At 50.4% G+C, this 16,005-nt stretch overlaps 2 protein-coding genes across 2 annotated transcripts in view; one reads left to right on the forward strand and one right to left on the reverse strand.

Moving 5' to 3' along the window:
* Positions 1–469: 469 nt before the first annotated feature.
* Positions 470–8,986, forward strand: LOC117654087 (sodium-dependent noradrenaline transporter-like). Its single transcript, XM_034400259.1, has 11 exons — positions 470–688; positions 760–891; positions 995–1,217; positions 1,319–1,625; positions 6,865–6,968; positions 7,190–7,314; positions 7,556–7,668; positions 7,760–8,000; positions 8,328–8,428; positions 8,499–8,666; positions 8,746–8,986. Exons 2-11 carry the CDS (start codon positions 786–788, stop codon positions 8,842–8,844), a joined length of 1,587 nt encoding a protein of 528 aa, XP_034256150.1. The 5' UTR covers positions 470–688; positions 760–785; the 3' UTR covers positions 8,845–8,986.
* Positions 8,987–15,584: 6,598 nt separating this feature from the next.
* LOC117645709 (trithorax group protein osa-like) overlaps positions 15,585–16,005 on the reverse strand; it is a 28,316-nt gene continuing 27,895 nt past the window's right edge. Inside the window, 1 exon segment of the mRNA XM_034386048.1 lies at positions 15,585–15,889. Within this exon segment, the coding sequence (XP_034241939.1) occupies positions 15,872–15,889 (18 nt within the window). The 3' untranslated portion in view covers positions 15,585–15,871.

The raw sequence follows: 16,005 nt of genomic DNA on the forward strand, positions 1-16,005 counted from the left end.
GGATGCAGCCCCGGCTTCGGCCCGTCACCCACCGCCAAGAGTGAGTACAAGACCTCCAGGACTTTGTTCCTCAGAGAGGATATCCTTTACAAGCGCGCGGTCGGTCCGCCCCGGAGGCCGGGGACCCGCCGGGGAAGGGGTGTTTGCAGAGGACTCAGTCGCTCTCTGTAGTATTGACACCCCCCACCCCGGGGCGGGCCGCACCGCCGCGCGCCGCCCCGCGCCGCCCCGCGCCGTGCTGACATGGTGGCCCGCGCCGTGGCCCTTGCAGAGGACGTGCAGGTGGAGGTCGCCGACAAGGGCTACAAGTCTTACGTGGTGCCGACGCCGTCGCCGGACGAGCTGACGGGCTCCGAGGACAGCGACGACACCGCCGCCGAGGACGACGCCGTCCTGGACGTCCTGGACACGACGCCGGCCGCCGTGGCCGCCACCGCCTGCCCGGGCGGCGCGGGCGGCGGCAGTGGCGGTGGCGGCGGCGGCAGCGCGGTCGTCAGAAAAAAGCGCAAGAAGCACAAGAAGGCGCGGAAGGAGGTGGTAGTGGCGCAGACGCCGTTCCAACCCGCCCTGGACCCCGAGAGGGAGACCTGGGGCCGCAACGCCGACTTCCTCCTGTCCATCATCGGCTTCGCCGTGGACCTCGCCAACGTGTGGCGGTTTCCCTACCTGTGCTACCGGAACGGGGGCGGTAAGCACAAAACCACAAAAAATGTCCTGGGGATTTGAACCCGCGGCTGAACCTTCATTCCCTTTCTCCAGGCGCGTTCCTAGTGCCATACACCCTAATGCTGGTGTTCGGCGCCGTGCCGCTCTTCTACATGGAGCTCATCCTCGGACAGTACAACCGCCAGGGGCCCATCAGCGTCTGGAGAGTGTGTCCGCTCTTCAAGGGTGAGTTCCTATGGTTCAGCACCACGCCAGTGCCACTTTTTTTTTTTTAAAAAATTGTTTTATATTGTTTAGGGGTTTGTCTACGGGATTGTCCTTTTTTCAGGTGTCGGCTTCTGCGCCGTCATGGTGGCCTTCTACGTGTCCTTCTACTACAACGTCATCATCGGCTGGGCGCTGTACTTCATGGCCGCCAGCGCGGCGGTGGAGCTGCCGTGGCTGCACTGCAACAACACCTGGAACACGGAGTGGTGCTGGGAGTCGGGCACCGCGCCGGCCAACACCTCCAACCTCACCGGCCTGGTCGTCGGCAACCTCAGCAGTTCAAAGTCAGTGCGGGCTAAAACCTCACTTTACCTCAAGTCAGCTCGTCTGAGTTCGCCTTACCTCCCTTGAGTTGACCTAACCTCACCTGACCCCGTCGCTGCAGGCTGCACCACTCGCCGGCCGCCGAGTACTTCCACCGCGGCGTCCTGGAGATGCAGTGGAGCGAGGGCCTGCACGACGTGGGCTCCCCGAAGTGGCAGCTGGTGGTGTGCGTGGGGCTGGTGTACTGCATGCTGTACCTGTCGCTCTTCAAGGGCGTCAAGTCCTCGGGGCTGGTGGTGTGGGTCACCGCCACCATGCCCTACGTCGTGCTCACCATCCTGCTCATCCGCGGCCTCATGCTGCCCGGCGCCCTCACCGGCATCCAGTACTACCTGCAGCCCGAGCTGGCCCGTCTGCAGGACACGCAGGTGAGGGTTCGACTCCCGCCGGTGCCGTTGTTTTTCCGCTGGTTTTCACTGCCGCCTCCGCGCCTTGCGGCGATTGGGATCATCGAAGGGCATTAAATTTTAACTTTTAATTGAACAAAAACTTGGCGGGGCTTTACCGCCGCGTCGAATGCCTCGTTCTCGTTACGATGCAAATGGACCGGCCGGGATTATCTCGACCGTCTTGCTTCATTTCCCTCGCTTTTTATTTTTATTTTTTTTATTCCGTCGGTTTCCCGCCTTTTCTTCCCTTCATTGTGTTGCGATGCCTCGGCTCGCGCTTCCGCAGTGTCGCCACTTCTCGCTGATTGCGCGTCGCCTCATGAGGAAGACTGAGACGAAGACGGAGAGGAAGACGAAGACGAAGACGGACATGAAGGCGAAGACGGAGAGGAAGGCGAGGACGAAGACAGGCTCGTGGAGGCAAAGTCGGTGCGGCAAAGCCGGTGCGGCGGTTCGCACCCGTGCCGGGCCGTGTCGGGGATGGGGAGGCTCGTGTGACGAGTGAGTGATATTCGATGTAGTGGGCGGAGTGCAGCCCGCTCAGGGAGGCTCTGGTCTATCCGCCCGTCCCCGCCCCTACACTACTCACCACGAGAGTCCCCCCCCCCCTCCTCCACCAATTGACTACGCCCTCACTTTCGCTCTCCATCAGCAGCAGAGCGACGGCAGCGCGACCGACAAAGTGATCCGCTAATTAAAATTCACCTCGTCGACACAATCGCGGTGGCGGGCCATGGGCCGCACCGCAGACTCGTTCCGGTCGCTCTGTCTCTCTCGCACCTACACGGCACGTCCCATGAGTGCGAGAGAGACGCAGCGAGGAAAAGGACGCTCTGAATCCGACTCCTGGCTGTTCCAGAAAGCGACCCACTAGTTTGCTACCTGTCGGTTTGGCCAGCGGGCGCGCTGCAATGACTCGATCTTTGCGAGTTCCACTGCCCCAAACTGGATTCCAATGGGGAACGTGGAGATAATACCAGTGTGCTGCCCTTGCCCTTCGGACGAGGAAGTGCCCTCATGTGCTCGACGCGGGCCCGTCTGGCTGGGCGGCACACGAATACAACACAAGGGTACCTCCGGACTGCCCTCCGAACGAGGAATCCATCAGTGCCCTCACACGTTGTATTTAGTCCCTTTAAGGACTGCGCAGCTCAAAGCGCGAGTCAGCCAAAGGGCCGCGGAGGGGCAAAGGCGGGCAAAGGCGGGCAAAGGGCATGGCGGAGCGAAGGGCCGAAGGGCAGCACAATGGCCTGTTGCTGGCCTCGGTCTTGATGGGGGTGCTTGTCAGGGCTCTGTCTCTCTCGCACCCCTGCGGGCTCTGGGCCCCGCTCCATGCGTGTGACAGAGACAGTAGCGACAACCAGTCTGCGGGACGCGGCGACGCGGCGTGCAATCAGGCGAGGCGTGACAGTCCGGAGGTTCAACTCCCGCTTCCGGACAAATATTTTGTAGTGTCGCTGCCGTTGTGCCCCTTTCAAAGACGGGCTTTGTGGCCGTTTGCCCGCGCAGAAACCACGTCACGCCGCAGTGGCGGATCCAACGACGGCCTGAAGGGAGTGGGTCCAAGTAGCACTTTTTGCTTACTTACAGGAGCAAAGTGTTGCTTTTTGACCCGTCCCGTGTGCGAGGACTTCCCGTGGTCCGATCTTCACCAAATTTGGTATGCAGCCTCCTTGGGTGACCCTAAGAACCCCTATAGGGGTATTTTTGGAATCAGGGCGGCGAGACAAATCCAACGGTGCCATTTTCGATCGAATCGGAGAAGTTTCGCTCAAATCCCAGTGGGGTATATTTTGGACATTCTTTTTATTCAAGTTTTTGCATTGTTGTTGTTGTTTCTGGGGCGCTGGTTACCAAATTAACATCTATTTTGACCCCAGACTCAGGTTCATATCCCGTTCGGGTTAAACACAGGCGAAATTCGCACATTTCTAGATGTACTGGACGGGCCAAAGTTGCCGATGTATATCGCCACTTTTCCTGTTTGGCTACCTTTCAGGCGGCTATCAAGGGATCAAGATAGGGGCAAGTGTCCTTTTGCCGCCCCCCCCCCCCCCGATCCGCGCTTGTCTCGCCCACGTGGGCTCCTCGGCCCAGCTCGAATCCACTGCACTGGATTCCTCATACTGCTCTTAATGTCAGCGCTGCGGACAGGCAATAACACGGCAGCAGTCGCGCTGTCTCTGTCGCACTCGCGGGGCGCCCTGTAGGACCTGTGGGAGGTGCGAGAGAGACAGCGCAACGAAGCTCGGTCAGTCTGTTTACCTGGCCTGGCCTCTGCCGCCACTCCAGTGGCACGGAAGTCCCCCCCCTCTCGTCACCACCACTGCCATTGTGTTCTTGACCGAGAAATTCGTTTTCTTCCGCGCAGACCGAACACGGCGCACGTGGGCAGGGAGGGAGGGGGTAGCGACGGCTGAGTGCCGCCACGTGCGCATTTGGCGATACTCCACGTTTATATCTGATGGATGTCCGTCCGTCCGCAGCGCGGCGATACTCCACGTTCGTTGCGCGTCCGATCCTCCGTCCGCAGCGCGGCGATACTCAACGTTTGTTGCGCGGGCGAACCTCCGTCTGCAGCGCGGCGATACTCCACGTTGGTTGTGCAGGCCATCCACCATCCGCAGCGCGGCGATACTCCACGTTGGTTGCGCGGGCGATCCTCCGTCCGCAGTGCGGCGATACTCCACGCGATTCTTCCGACGCGCACTGAAGGGACGGGGACAGGCCTTCGCCTTTGTGGAACCTCGTGCCAGCCGTCTTGAAGCATCTTTGAGTGTTCCGTCTCTGTCGCTCTGCGGCGCGACTGCGCGACTGCGCGGCCCCGACGTACAGCGCTGCCAACTTGACAGTTCTTTTGTCTAGTCTCTGCAGAGCTCAAGTCAGGAGGGGAATCCGCCACGGCCCGCCGCAAAGTTTTGTTTTACAGATATCTATCAGCGTGGCAGCCCTGGTGGGATGACGGCCGGGGCAGGCCGAGGGACCGGGAAAAGCTTTTCCCGCTTCCCATAGCTTCAGCAGCTTGGATTCCCGCGCTTTTTTTGTAGTGTTGCGGTACCTGGTTCGAGGGGCTGGTCCGCCCGGTTCACCGCGTCGCAGCGCCTTTTCAAGCCGAACTACACCGTATTGGTGACCGCCGCCTTTCAGCCCCGGAATAAAAGATATTGCTTCGCTCCAAACAAAAACAACAACAACAAACAACAAGAAAAGCGTCGTGGCCTGGCCGACTGGCCCGTATTGGCGGCGGCCGCCAAAAAGGGTCCAACACGGTAGAAGCAACTTAGGTAGGGGGCTGTCTTTGGAATCTCTCATAACCGAGGGGCAGGCCGTCGACGGCAGAGGCAGCCTTGACCGGCACGACATTCGACCTCGGTCAGGTCAGGTCCGTTCGGTGCGGCACGATGGGCCAGAAGACCAGTGGAGGCGGCCGAAATTCTAGACGCGTGTTGAGCTCCGCTCCAGAGTCGCTAAATGACCCCACCAATCGATTCCTCGTGCGGACAGCAATCCATAGGTGGGGTCACACGTTCGGTTCGAGTCCCATGTAGCGACTCTGGAGCTACAAACACGTTCGGGATTTTGACCGCCTCCACCGGTCTTCTGGTCCACTGTGCGGGGCTTCGTCCGCCGATTCATGAGATGAGCAGCGGGGCGGCCTTCCTGGCCTTTCAGGCCGACACCCGGACCAGCCAGAGGGGAGGGAGATGAAGAAAGAAGTAGCGGCGCCGGGGATCGAACCCGCCGAAGGCCGAGGATAAGTTTCGAAAGTGACGGCGGGCGCGTCTGCGCACCGCGCGCCCGCAGACCGGCGGGTAGGCCAGCCCGCCGCGCTCCGCTGTCCGCCGGCGGCCTGCCTCGCATTACCATTACCATTACGGGCTACAGTTGATCGCGTGCCGTTTCAGCCTCCCTGCCCGAGCAGCCAGATTCCGCTGTCTCTCTCGCACCCGGGCGGGACACCCCATGAGTGCGAAAGAGGCAGAGCGACAAAAAATGAATCAGTCTGCTGTCCGACTCCTGGAGGAAGAAACCGACCGCGCTTTCACCGCCCACCGGAACAATGGCGCTTTCAAGCTTTCAAGCTTTTCGAGCATTCAAGCTTTCGCGCCTTGCCGCGCACAACAGTTGGAGGCGGCTAATCACGTCATCGCGTCACCCGGCCCACTGGCCCGCGTCATCGGCTGCCACTAGTGCTGCCGCCCCGCCGCCCGCCCCCGCCGCCCCGCCGCCCGATCGGCGCGCCCTGCAGACTGAGAGTCGCGTTCGTCGCGCTGCCCCCGCCCCCACCCGCCCCCGGCGAACGCGCCACGCTGTTTGCGGACGGAAGGGGGGCCAGAGCGACGAAAGCGACTCTCTGCCGGCAGCACGCCAGATTAAACCCCGGCGCCAAACGGACGGAACGCGGCGGGCCGGACTAAACAGCCGGCGGGTCGTGGCTTGGTCTAAATTTTGCGAAATTTTATCGTTTTTCGTAAACGGCAGGCGCGACGAGTGTCACGAACAGGGCGCAAAAGTCAAGAAAGGGTGTCTCGAAAACGAGTAGTCGAATGCGCCGTCGAGAGCGGCCTGGTTTTCGAGATGCAGACGCTTTAAGTGTTTGTTAAGTTGGCACACCCGGGAGTCCCTGCAGACTGATTCCGAGAGTTCGTCACTCTCTCTCTCTCTCTCTCTCTCTCTCTCTCTCTCTCTCTCTCTCTCTCTCTCGCATAACGGGGACTCCCCGCCGTGAGTGCGAGAGAGACAGAGCGACGAACTCTCGGAATGTGGACGGATGCCTAATTGCTGGGCTGCGTCGGGCGGGACTTGCGCAGACTTGCGGTGACCGCGCACACTACACTGTGCGCCGCTGTGCGCCCTTTGATGTGACAACAACGACGCGTGCGGCCATAAACAACCAACTATACACTTAGACCGCCTGCTCCGTGAAAAAACCGTGAGGCTGTCTTACGCAGCTCCCTGATTGGTCGGAATACTACACGCTCCCCCCCGCACCCACAAAAAAGTGAACGGCAAACAAAAAACCGTATACGGCAAATCAAAAACCGTATACGGCAAACAAAAAACCGTATACGGCAAACAAAACCGTATACGGCAAACAAAATCCGTATACGGCAATCAAAAAACCGTATACGGCAAACAAAAAACCGTATACGGCAAATCAGTTGGTTGTCTATAGCGCGGCAGTGCGGCGCCCCTCCACGAGTTCCACGTGTTCCAGGTGTGGGTCGACGCGGCGGTGCAGATCTTCTACTCGGTGGGCGCGGGCTTCGGCGTGCACCTGTCCTACGCCTCGTACAACCGCTTCGACAACAACTGCTACAAGTAAGTGCAGTGCGCAGTGGGCCAAGGCCGATTGAGGCGGCCGCAATTGGCGGCTCCAGAGTGGCCGAACAGGACTCGTACCGAACGTGTGGCCCCACCAATGGATTCCTCGTTCAGAGAGCAATCCATTGGTTGGGTCACACGTTCGATCTGAGTCCCATTTAGCGACTCTGGATAATATGGGCGAACACTGCACCATCGCTCTGCTTGACGTTCCTCAGCGACTGCCTCATCACCACCGCCGTCAACTGCTTCACGTCCTTCTTCTCCGGCTTCGTCATCTTCACCTACCTGGGCTTCATGTCGCACAAGCAGGGCATCCCCATCAGCAACGTGGCCACGGAGGGTGAGCCAAAACACGCGTTTTGAGCTCCAGAGTCGCTAGGACTCGAGTCCTCGAACCGAACGTGTGACCCCACCGATGGATTCCTCCCTTGGAGAGCAGTCCATTGGTGGGGTCACACATTCGGTTCGAGTCCCATTTAGCGACACTGAAGCTCAAAACCCATCCGGCATTTTAACTGCCGCCACCGGTCTTCTGTGGATCTCTGTCCGACTGATGCCTGCGTGCCGCTGCGTGCCCACAGGCCCCGGCCTGGTGTTCCAAGTCTACCCCGAGGCGGTGGCCACGCTGCCCGGCTCGCACTTCTGGTCCATCCTGTTCTTCTTCATGCTCATCATGCTGGGCCTCGACAGCGCGGTAAGTGCTGAGATAGCCGTGAGGTCAGGGCTCCGCGCCGGCGAGGGTAGGGATGGAAGTTCGATTCCCTGTGGTTACTCTATTTTTTCAGATGGGCGGCATGGAGTGCGTAATCACGGGGCTGATGGACGAGTTCCACGACTTCTTCCACGGCCGGCGCTACGCGCGGGAGGTCTTCACCTTCTGCGCCATCTGCGTCAGCTTCTGCGTGGCGCTCATCAACGTCACGCCCGGCGGCATCTACATGTTCCACCTGTTCGACAACTACTCCGCCGGCATCTCCCTGCTCTGCTCCGCGCTCTTCGAGGCCATCGCCGTGTCCTGGTTCTACGGTGCGTCCTGGCAATTCTTGCCTACATGCGTGCGGCAACGCACTGTGGATCAGAAGGCTGGTGGAGGCGCGTTTTGAGCTCCAGAGTCGCTAAACAGGGCTCGAACCGAGCGTGTGACCCCAGCAATGGGTTCCTCGTTCGGAGAGCAATCCATTGCTCACACGTTCGGTTCGAGTCCCATTTAGCGACTCTGGAGCTCAAAACGCGTCCAAGTTTTGGCCGCCTCCACCGGTCTTCTGGCCCACTGCGCAACGCTGCCGCAAAAGGCCAGCCACCCCTCCTGCTTTCTGGCTTGGATAGGTAATATCAAGTCACAATCGCCCACAGGCCTGGAGCGGTTCTCCCAGGACGTCCACGCCATGCTGGGGTTCACGCCGGGCCTCTACTGGCGCATCTGCTGGAAGTTCATCAGCCCGCTCTTCATCATCGTAAGTGCACTCCATACCAACCTCGCCGAGCGAAACTACGCTGCAACTTGGTGCCTTGCGTGCGTTGCAGGGCGTCGTCATGTTCGGGCTGCTGTACCACCAGCCGCTGCAGTACAACGAGTACCACTACCCGGCCTGGGCCGAGCTGCTGGGCTGGGGCCTGGCCATGTCGTCCATCATCATGATCCCCCTCGTCGCCACCCTGCAGATCGTCAAGACGCCCGGCACCTTCAAGGAGGTCAGCCAAGTTCTTGTTCTTAATGTTTTTCTTTTTTTCCCTTTTTTTAAAGTTGGCTGCATTTTTGTGCCCCTTGCAGCGGATCGCCATCAACATCTCGCCGGTGGAAGAGCACGAGCACATCCGGCGGACCAAGGAGGTGACGCGCTTCAAGGCGAGGCACTGGTTGTACGTGTGAGCGACGAGAGCGCTGCGAGCGGACAGCGGCGGGCAGCCGAGGCCGCATATTCACTGCATTCACGTCGTTCAAACCGGCCGAGGCAGGCAGCCAGGCGGCCAGGCTCAGCCCTGCTCAGCCTGAGGTTCCGGCCGTTCCGGCACCCCGTGCAGAGGTAGCAGGTCTGCCAACGCACGGCGCGGAACCCACCAACCGGCCGCACTCAATGTAGGCGTGCGATACAAAGTTTCGCCACAGAGTCGTTTATTTAGTCGTAAATGTGTGCTTTATGTTCTGGCCGACTTTGCTTTGGGTTTGAGAGACGCTAGGCGGTGCTATATTGTGTTTGCTTTGTTATTTGGCTCCCTTCAGGTAAGGACAATCAGTCATATCAATGAAAGGGTATCGAAGGCTCGGAACGATTTGAGATGCAAGTCGAAAACTGTTTTGGAGTTACGGGTGTGGTATACAGGCAAAGTTCTCTCGTTGACTTAACTTTGTACATAATCAAGCGCTGTCAGAAGTCAAGCCCAAACTTCGTCAAATGCCGCATTGTTGGGGTTATCCCATCTTTTGGCGAACTTTGGACTAAATTTTTAGCAGTGCAGTTCTTTATGAAATCGAGGGATGTAGGACCGGATCTCATATGTAATAATAATAATATAATAATAATAATAATAATAATAATAATAATAATAATAATAATAATAATAATAATAATAATAATAGTGTGGAAAATGAAAGAATTGGCGTGTGGCAAGGGCCCTCAAAGGAAAGAAGAGCAGCCACTTTCATTTATAAAGTAATAGGAAAAGTTGATTTCATTCCAGAGTGACTTAGGCTAAAAAAATCTGTTATGTTAGGGACGGGTGTATGTTTGATCCCCTGCAGGTAGGTTTGTCCATTGCCACTGCTTAACGGGTTCAATTGAATGAAAATAAATATTTTGATGTTTGCTCCGCTGCGGTGGTGGTGTTTGAGGTGGTGGTGGTTGTGGGCAAACCTGTCCTGCAACGGGCTTTCCGCCGCTGTAAGTACTCGGGATTTAGCAAAGCCATTTAGACCAGTTCCCTTTCCGCAAAACATAAATAAATAAAATAGAAGTAACTGTAGAGCTTCGATGTACCGCAGTCGTACTTTGAATTCGCTTGTAGAGTCGTAGAGGTGGCCCCCCTGCGGGCCCTGCGAGGGAATACCAGCCTAGGAAGACTTGCTAGCCGCTAGCGCCACCAGCGTCGCGGGCGCGAAGTACGTCAGAAAGTCGAGTCGAATGGGTTGCCTACCTTCTGGGCTGCGGGCAGCATGAGGAGCTGGCCTTCTTTCGTGGTACGGCTGTCTCAGAGACGATGTCGTGAATTTTGTCAATGTTGATGAAATCCCTCACTTCCAAGATGTAATAGAGCGTAATTTTTCGTTTTTCCTGGGGGTGAGTTGGGCTTTGGTTTTCCAGAGATGGCAGTAGGGAAGGCGCGTGCACGCGTGCACCTGGATGCCCCTCTCCCTCCGCCCCTTCCCATTCTCCCCATCGCTTGCCCCTTCACTCTCTGTTCTGGTCTTACTCACCTGCACTTCCTCAAAATGCTTCAGTTGTACAACTATTTTTTTCGTAATTTCTATTTTTTCTCTTTTCTATAAAAAAATAATTAGAAGCAAATGAAATTTGACATTACCTCTTTGTGGTGAAATGAATCAGAGGGGCTAAAGTTATGTTTTAATGAATTGTACCTGATGCAAACATATTAATAATGAAGCGTTTTAATTGATAGCTCTATTTTGTTTCTGGTAGAAAGAGTATCGTCATGTGAGAGCAAAAGGCACCAACAGATTACCTTATTAAGTTTGTGCCCACATTTTTGTAGCAAAGAAAAATGCTCTGACTTGATAAACCAACTTAAAATCGAAACAGGCTATGTGCGGTAATCTAAGTGAATGATATGAATAAACTTGAGAACTAGAAACCTGCTCAATAAAGAATGGCCAATATAGTTTCTAATGTGCTTGGTGCTCCATGCTGTGTCCACAGCCTAATATTTGAATTTTGTTTTAGTTAGTCTGCCGGATATGCTCATGAGCGTGGTGCGTCTGTATACTAAGAGACCAAAGTGTAGGCCATCACATATCACTATTTTTCAAATACGTACCCGCTCATCTCTTTCGCTTGATATGCTGCGTGCCAAATTTAGAGTTGATTGTCTAATCTGTTACCTAAATTTCCAAAATCAAAATCTTTTGTCATCTGTGAGGGTCTCTAGCAAATGATAGGACTTTGAGCCTACCCATTTCTCTACATACTCCTCTAAAATATGATGCAATAGTATTTTTTCTGAGTAAATGTGTCATTATTGCATTAGACTCTCAAATTTTCTACAAATACAGATGTATACAAATGCTACGAAGCTTTTCACAAGATGTTAGTAAATTATTTATTGTCAAAAGAGGTTAAGTTAGAACAGCTAGAAAATGTTGCCTAGGTTTTAGGAAAGAGAAATGCCAGCCCACTGGACAATAAAGGAGAAACAAAACAGACCCTTAGTTGTTTAAGTTAAAAATTGTTTGGTTTTTTTTACTCTATTGCCTTTTGTTCTCCCCCCACCCCTTTTCCCCTACTGCCGCCTACTGCAAAAAGAAGAAATTTCCAAGTAGTGAAGACACAGTGATGGACAGGTATGCTGATTTAAATGTGCACTAGTACAGTGGAGAACCGAAATTAGCATTTATTTTTCTGTGGATAGTACATTTAATTAACAGCTAAGATGGTAAACTGCAAACAAGTTTTAGGTCTTAACAAATGTTAAAAATTTAACACAAAAATAGTTTGATAGAGACAACACGTTGTCTATTTAGAGGAGCCAAATGATGCAATGAAGAAAGAGCTAGTAAGTTAAAATGGAAAGGAGATGTAAACAATGATGTTCACATCTCAGGCATGAAAACCAAGGGAAAGGAAGGAGGGGAAAAGGTGAACTTGTTAATATAAGAGACTAACGTTTTTGTATCTGAAGGTACCTCACATCAATCCTCAGCCATCTCATTTAGCAATGCAATCATCCTTGTTTTGTTTCTCTCCTATTCAGAAGGACATGCAAATTAATAGAAAACAAGGGAATACTACAAGCATAACAGCACCAAAAAAAAATCTAATACTAAACCAAAAGATTTTGTGCTTTGTCTTGAGCCTTGGTAAAGTCTGCACAAACAGACAGAAGAGACCTGTAGACAGTATCCTTGGAGAGGCTCGGATAATATTATTGGTGGAGTTAGCCTCTTACTTTTGAGCAAACAATTTTCCCGAAACTCTAGATGCTTGATTCTTTTTCATAGAAGATGGTACTTTAGACTCACAGGAAAGAAGAGATTAACACCTTCAAAACGGGCACAGATTTTTTTTTAACAACATGAAAAGAAAAATTTTAATTCTAGGCAATATTAAAAAGGGCTACATGCACCAGGGCACCTCATATTTTCAATATTCTTAGGGTAATAAATTCATACATTAATAAGTGACTAGAACCTTGACAAAACCTTTGTTAAATGTACACAGTAGAGAGACAATGTTTGGTGTAACTTATGAACAACAAAACGGATCTGGAAACAAACAGTTAGCAAATTAGTCTTGCAGACTCAAGTGCCCACCTTGTTTAACTCAAATAGAAACCTAATATTGCTGACAAAATTTTTGATGAACCAGAAACAAAAATTTGATTCAAGGTAATTTCAAAACCTAATGTTAATTTTGAAGAGAAAAAAAAAACACATCAAAGGTATGCCTCCATTTTTAACGGGTTAAAGTCAATCTTGGACAACACTTCGCATGTTCACTGAGAAATACACCTCTTCAAACCAGAGCCTCTAAAAATCTGCTTTTCATTAATCTTTCTCTTGTATGTAAAATAAGCTCTGAAAACTACTTGTCGCTCCAGCCAGCTTAACTGTTCATCATACCGAAAATATATCATAGCCTGCAGCAAAACAACTAGATGTTTATACTGATGATTTTAACATAAAATCTTTTAATTATAAAATGAAATAGATACACAAATATCTTGGAAGCTAATTTGAGCTTACAAATAAATAATAATAATAGTGTAACAAAAAAATAACTTAAAAGTCTGGCATACACTTAGCACATATCCTCACAATATATCACATAATACTTCAAAAGAGACCATTTAAAGGGGTTCATTAAAAATTGGCTCCAGTCACTTTCTTCTCCAACAACATTCCGGACATAACAGTCAACCCTCCATTGCAGAATTTAACACTTTAAATGCACTGTAAATCCGTTCTACCACAAAATACAAACGGAAAAATTAGATGGTAAACTAGTAACTTGCCATTAGCCCTGCTGATGGCTCCCTGACTTTACATTGTTCTTTTGGAAGTTCTCTGAGCTAAATAAATATGATAGGCATTACATGACAGAAACATTAGAAAAGTAACAAAACAGTTCTCATTAATATCTATCTGCATACTTCTTGTGGATGGACTTAAGAAACCAGCATTTAATAAAGAGGAGCTGGTTTTTTATTCTGCAGAAACAGTGTGCCTTTATTCACACACCTTACTGTTAACTAAGTGAGACATTGAACTTTTTTTAGGAAGAAATTTCAAAACAATGATGACAGACCGATTTTGTATATTATATGAATTTATAATACATCATTCAAAAATTAGTCCAAACAACCCCAAGATACTACCATTATTCAAGAACATATCCCTTAATTTCCTACCACATATCTTTCCTAGCATAAGCTGAGATGCTGCCATTAGATGGTCTTTAGTTGCCCAGCCTCAGCATCCTCAAATTACTTAAACCAGAACACACAAAGTAGTGTTTGGTAGTTTAGGACTGAAAAAGCACCTGCATGAGTAAAAACAAAGAAGATTTCCATCAAGGGTGATGTAGAAGCAAAACTTACTCAGCACACTCACTAAAAAAATACCATGACTATTTTGTTGTATTATTGAGATCTTTAACACTATATTTGCTGTTCTAAAAATCCAGAGATCAGAAATGAAGACTGTTTCAAATCCATATCCAATAAAACAAATAACACTGAGGCGAAACAAGGAACAAATGAGTTGCCAGAAGCAAGCTGAGATTTCTTGCATCACTGTCCAACAATTTTCTTATTTTAATGGCAGGTTTAAAACAAAATCCTAGGGACACCTTTGCTACAAACATGTAACACTTCAATGCATAAAATTACAAATAACACAATGCTTAACAATTTCCACCAAATTTTAAAAAGGGAAAGAAACTAAGAACTTCACTTTTCACACAAATCAAATGACCCTGGATTGAATGCAAAATTCAATTGATCGAAGGCAGAGATGAAAGTGAGAATGATGGTTTCTACAGACTGAAACGGATCCTATATAACAATAGAGGACATGTGACTGCTGAGTTGGATTGATTAGAAGTCAACTCATGGAAGTGAAATAGAAAAGCAAATACTTATGGAATTGTGAGTCACTCCTTGATTTTAACAATTGGTTCATTAGTTCGGAATAATACTGTACAGAGTCCAACCACCGGGTTAGATATGCATAGAATCTTTAAAGCATACAGATTCCCAGCTACATTCAGATATGAACATGAAATACAGAGATATGGAGACTAGGAATAATAATAATAATAAGGATATGGATAGACACCTTGCATCATCATATACTGGCTACATTCTTCACATGGGCATATCATGGGTTGCGCCACATGCGTATAATAATAAGGTATACTTCCAAAATAAGGTGTCTCTGTCATAAGTTGATATGGGTTTGGATCGGAAACATACTGAACATTGGTGGATTCGAACGAGGGAGAATGTGTACTCAGAGGTGGCTGCAGCTCCCAGTTAATGTGGTTTGGTCCATTTTCTGGCATTGGGGGGTCCTGATATGTGAAATTTGTGTCCATTTGGTATTGTGACTGCATTGCTGAACAATCAAAGCATTCCACTTCATCAGATCTTTCACAATCAATTGAAGACCCTTGGCACCACTCATAATCATCATTCTTTGGAACCATACTCTTAATAAATTGGATATTTTCCTCCAATGTGGAGCCCGGTGGACTGTAAGCATAATTATCACTTGCACACAATGGGTAAGTTCCACAATGAACGTCATCATATGGAGAGTATCGGTCTGCAAAATATGGGTAATTATCAGAGAAATAAACAGATGGTACAGAATGCCATTTCCTCACAGAATCAACATCAATTGGGTTGCCAGGCTCTTGATTGTCTGATGAAAGCTGGTGGTGTTCATTACTGATGTGTGGATGTGTGTGGGATTCATTGTAGTAGTGCCAGGCACTCTCAGGTAACGAATCAACAGTTATGCACAATGGTGTGTTCATTCTCAAATAGTATTCCAAATACTCGGAAACAGGTCTTCGACGGCGAAATTGAGTGGCATTCGAGCTAGGCAATCTTGGTCTAGGTGTTCTAGACCGAATATTACTAGTCATGTGACGAAAAACAGCATACCCAGGAGCTTGTGAACAATAATTTAACATACTATTACCAGTAACAAACTGTTCAAATGTAAAATTAGCAAGTGATGTGTCAATAAAGAGAGGACTCAACTCTAGGCCTGGACCAATTGCAGGGTGGGCACTGAAGGATGCTTCGGCATCATCATTGTCAAGGTCAAGAGAGATGACTGTTTGTGGAGAAATTGAAGGATTCGAGCTTGTCTCAGAGTTCGAGTCATCTTCACACGCATACGGTAATTCACATTTATTAACATCTATGTCCATATTTGAAATTTCACTTATATCACTTCTGGGAGAAAGCAAATTGTTCTTTTCTCCAGAGAGACTAGTGGGATTTTCACTTTCTGCCACCTGGCAGTTGAACAAACTAGCAGTCTTTGGAGAACACTGAGCACTTTCTGAAAGATTCTCTTGATGGGCACCAAGTACCAATTGATTTCCATTGTCCTGGTATGCCTTAATATCATGTTTTTCATCGGAGATTCGATCAGACGGTTCAGGGTAGGCCGTACAGGACTGGAAGAGCTCGCAATCCAGATCTTCGCAGCATCAGGAGGTCCTCATCACCTGCATAAACAAATAAAGAGGAACATATTAGTGACTATAGCAAATCTTCCCCAAAACTACATAAACTGAAAAATTAAAAAAAAAAAAATACAATAACACAACTAATAATATGACAT

The sequence above is a fragment of the Thrips palmi genome, unplaced genomic scaffold (genome assembly GCF_012932325.1).
Source record: "Thrips palmi isolate BJ-2018 unplaced genomic scaffold, TpBJ-2018v1 HiC_scaffold_10, whole genome shotgun sequence".
Lineage (NCBI taxonomy): Eukaryota > Metazoa > Arthropoda > Insecta > Thysanoptera > Thripidae > Thrips > Thrips palmi.

Bases quoted from the DNA above. Each gene is read 5' to 3' on its own strand.
- LOC117654087 (XM_034400259.1), top strand. From the start codon at position 786: ATGCTGGTGTTCGGCGCCGTGCCGCTCTTCTACATGGAGCTCATCCTC. The intron at 1,626-6,864 runs GTGAGGGTTCGA...CACGTGTTCCAG, and splicing joins CCCGTCTGCAGGACACGCAG to GTGTGGGTCGACGCGGCGGT. The intron at 8,667-8,745 runs GTCAGCCAAGTT...TGCCCCTTGCAG, and splicing joins CGCCCGGCACCTTCAAGGAG to CGGATCGCCATCAACATCTC.